This window comes from Penaeus chinensis, chromosome 38, assembly GCF_019202785.1.
Source record: "Penaeus chinensis breed Huanghai No. 1 chromosome 38, ASM1920278v2, whole genome shotgun sequence".
Lineage (NCBI taxonomy): Eukaryota > Metazoa > Arthropoda > Malacostraca > Decapoda > Penaeidae > Penaeus > Penaeus chinensis.
In genome coordinates this window covers 16,684,586-16,688,657 of record NC_061856.1, presented here as the reverse complement: position 1 = coordinate 16,688,657, position 4,072 = coordinate 16,684,586, and the positions used below count along the sequence as shown (strand labels likewise).

Genomic DNA, 4,072 nt, shown 5'->3' with positions numbered 1-4,072 from the left:
TCCTTTTATTCCTTTAAATGCGAGTCCTTGTGGAAGCTTGAAAAGAGTAAAATTTCATATTGTGATTTTTTTTTAATAGGTATGTTTTTTTTTCTCTGAATAAAGACTTTTATCAGTATTTTATATAAAGAGGAATGGCGAGTCTAAAATATATGTAGTGTTAAACAGATGCAGCTCATCCTTCATCTCCCCTTAGTACTTCCTCCTTCTTTTCCGGTGCCAACGACGCACGTTGGGAAATAATTCCTTTTTTTGGAGAGGAAATCCCGCTAAAAAAATAGCAGTTGATACATTTATCATATGTTATGCTAAAATATATACACAGTTAGCTAGCAGTACAGGAACATTTGCACTAAGCACACGCAAGCACGCACGCACGCACGCACGCACACGCACACACACACACACACACACACACACACACACACACAAACAAACACACACACACACACACACGCCATTCTACGTTAAGCATTATAGTTTTCCTGATATTTCTCTGTATCTTATCTCCGAACGCCCGCGCTTTAATTAGGCGGTGGCAACACGTACCGTCTTGTGGTAGATGACCCGCTGGATCCACGTGGTGTCAGTGATGGTCCCCTGCACCTTGTGGGCGTATGGGCGGGCCAGCGTCCCCATCTTGTTTATGACAGACGCCGCCCGCGCCGACTTGGAGTTGATGAGGACCCTGAGCGCCGTTACCACGTTCAAGGCGTTCGCGTAGACCGTCGCCGTCTTGCGGCTGATTTTACCGGGGGACTCCGACGACCTCGCCTGCTGCCGGAACTTCCGAGCCAGCGAGGCGTACCTGGGGTCGTTCTCGTCGTCCAGGGCGATGACGAACTCGTCCTGGGAGTAGTCGGGAATGTCGGCGTACACGGTCTCGGCGTTGTCCTCGTTGTCGTCGACGAAACGCAGTTCGTCCATGCTCACCGACGTGGGCACGAGGGCCTCCTCTGCCTGTCGAACCGCATCCTCGTCCGCTTCTTCAACGCGTCGAAGGTTCTTGGGGATATCGTAGGCGGACAGAAGCTTCGCCAGCATCTCCTTCTTGGATTCGTCGTCAGTGTCAGCAGAAATACCGACACGTTGGCTAACGGCTTCGAGCTCCTGTGCAAGTTCCTCCACTAATTTGCTGAGTTTGGCTCGTCCTGTAGACTCGGTGTCGGAGCTCTCAACGAGCGAGGACTCTGAGGCCACGTGATGTCGAGGGCCAGGGGAGTCGAGCGACGACGCTGAGGCCGGAGTGCACTCCACTTTCTCCACCATCTTGACTTTCGACGTCTGACTCGCCGCGGTCTCTTCCGTTAGGGCGGGAATGCAGCTGAGCATCGAAATGGGGGAGGTCGGAGACGTCGGTGCCGCGGGCGAGGAAGATGAGGTCGCAGGCGTCGACGGGTTGGCACTCGTCGTGGGGGCAGCGTAACCAGGGTTGCTGATCGTAATGACTGCCGGGCGCGACGAGGCGATTTCCTTGGCCCGGACGGTCACCTTGCCGTAGTCGGGCGACACGCTCTCGCTGAAGAAACTCTCCCGCTTCTGCATGGCTTCCTCGCGCGGGGTGAGGGGAAGCGGCTGTGTGTATATGGGCTCCTTGGCTTTGATTTTGCTGTCAGACGCATCTCTGGGCAAGGTCCCGCTCTCCTTGCGCTGTATTTTGCTATAGATGGGCTCCTTCGGCAAGGTGTTGCTTCTCGACTCCTTCGGCTGGATCTTGGTGTAGATCGGCTCGACCTTCTTGGAAGACGAAGGAGGCCCGCCCCCGAAAACGGTGAAGGGGCCGAGCGGGCTCCCTGGAATGGCTGAGCTGGTCGGGCTTCGCGGCGTCACGGGCGCCAGGGGATCCAGAGGCTTCACAACGTTGTACATGGGCTCGGGCTTGACCACCGCCGAGCTGGGAGTCGTGGGGCTCTTGGAAGAGCTCGGCTCGATAGGCTGAAAGCTGGTTTCGATCGTCAGCTTGGGTTTGATTTTGGCGTAAATCGGTTCCTTCGAAGTGTCTTTCCTCTTCACGATCTTGCTGTAGATGCTCTCCTTCTTCGTTACCTTCGTCTCTTGCTTAGCAGCAGTCGCCGTGACAGCAACGGAGGGCTCTGCTGCAGGAGCTTCCTTGGTCGATTCCTTCCCAGACGTCTCGGCGGCCGCCTTCTCCGTCGCCCCTGCCGACGGGCCCGGCTTGATCTCGCTGTTGATCTCGGGCATCAGCGGTATGAACGCGGACAGCCTTTTCTCGGAGCTGTCGGGAGATACAGGGATGAAGGCGGACTTCCTGTTCTCTGTATTACTCGACGACACAGACACAAACGCAGATCTTCTGCGGTCTATCTTTTCTGTAATGACAGATTTGCTGCTTTCTGATATTTCGGAAACGGCTGAAGAAAACACGGATCTCGCCTCACTGTCACATCTACCTTCTGAGAGAGTTAGTTCTGAGTCTGAGAAATATCCTGACGTCAGACTTTCGGCCCTGCAGGTGGAAGCGATGCTGAGAGTAGTGGAGGTGCTCTCCAGATTCTTCCTGTGGACCACGCCCTCCGTAAGAGTCTTCTGTCGCAGAATTGCTCCGCTGGTGCTCGCGGCAAGGGTTTCCTGTGCCGCGGCCTCCGGCGCGCTCAGCAAGGGTACCGTGTCGTTCACCGCCACCGCCGTGTCGTCCGCTGCGCTTTCGTCACGCCTGATGCGCTTTTTCTTGAGATCTTCGGTTATCTCGGTGATCTTCTCTACTTCTTTCATCACCTCGGCCATTAGGCTCTCTCCCCCCTCACTCGATGTCGCTCGTTTTAGTTGTCTTTCTCCTTTGCTCTCAGGCTGAGCCGCTGCAGCTGGTTCAGACGAAGGCTCGGTCGGGGCCGTCACTTCAGGCTGAGTCTGAGGCATACTGGATGCGCCAGGGTTCTCGCCAGTATCCTCGGAAGTCGCAGCAGCAGCGGCGGCAGGGACAACTTCCACCAAACACTCTGCGGACCCAGTGTCTGGGCCGCAGTAACTGCTGGGTCGTGAGCTCGATTTTGCAAGCGAGGTTGCCTCTGCATTCCTGACGGAGCCAGGAATGTCTCCATCAGAGAAAGGGGCACTCCCGAGGGGCGCGCTCTTCCGTTGCTGGGATTTGGATCGTCGCGAAGGGCCGAGCTTATCCACGGACATGCTCAGGCGATGTTTAATATTGCGGAGTCTCTCCATCTCTGTGTATCACTCGAAGCGATTAAAGCGCAAAGCATCCGAAATCCGGAGTAGTACAGTAAGTCACGAATCACAGCCGCCGGATGTCCTTGCTCGTCACGTCTGCACTTGCCACTGACGTCAGGTGAGGAAGCGCGGGACGGCCAGCGTGCCCCGTGGCTTGTATTACACACGCACGCTCTCACCGTCACCGATCTCCACCAGGATCTGAATCGACATCGGAAGAAGCCCTACATGCTATGAGCGGTAACAATATTCTTTCTTCCTCCTATATAAAAAGGCACTTAAGAAGATGTGAGCGGGGCTTCAAATTCTTATCGGATTCCGTCCCTTTTGGTCCACTAGTTACATCACTCTCCTTAGCACATACTCTTAATTAACCACACAACATGGATCGCTTTCGGCCTCTATTTATAACGTGCCATCAGCTGTTGGCGCGGCGCAGAATCCTCTCTACGGGCGTTCAGATCGCGTAGGATCTGCGCCCAAGACGAGGACGCAAAAACTGCGTAACTCTGACACTGACCACGGCTGCGGGAGGCTCGTGCCCGCACGCGCTCTCACCACTTACCCGGCAACTAACTGGCCTCCGGTGGCGCCCGGTGCCAGCTTCCCGGTGTCACAGGGGGGCTGCTGCCAGGAGGGAGATGCCACGCTGCCAGGCGCACCCCGTTCAAGGTGCCAGGAGGAAAACCTGAAGGCCCGCCGATGATATTAAAAGATACGGAATGCAAAACAAAACTCAAGACCTTCGGGATCATCACATATTATGAAAAGAGCAAAAACACGATGAAAAATCACAGTCACATGCTAAAGAAGGTGAGCCCTTGGAGGAGGGGGGCAGGGTAGGGACAAGACGAGGCACTCCCCCTATTGTAAGCCCTCCGCCCCC

General features: G+C 55.3%; 1 protein-coding gene across 4 annotated transcripts in view; it reads right to left on the bottom strand.

Moving 5' to 3' along the window:
- The window catches only part of LOC125045783, a 174,315-nt gene extending 170,548 nt beyond the window's left edge, over positions 1-3,767 (bottom strand). For 2 of the 4 annotated variants that reach the window (XM_047643223.1, XM_047643222.1), the window contains exon 1: positions 550-3,766. In XM_047643223.1, the coding sequence (XP_047499179.1) occupies positions 550-3,180 (2,631 nt within the window). In that variant the 5' untranslated portion in view covers positions 3,181-3,766. Of the gene's footprint in view, positions 1-549 lie in introns of all 4 variants that reach the window. The other 2 variants (XM_047643220.1, XM_047643224.1) reach the window with 2 other exon arrangements.
- Positions 3,768-4,072: the final 305 nt, after the last annotated feature.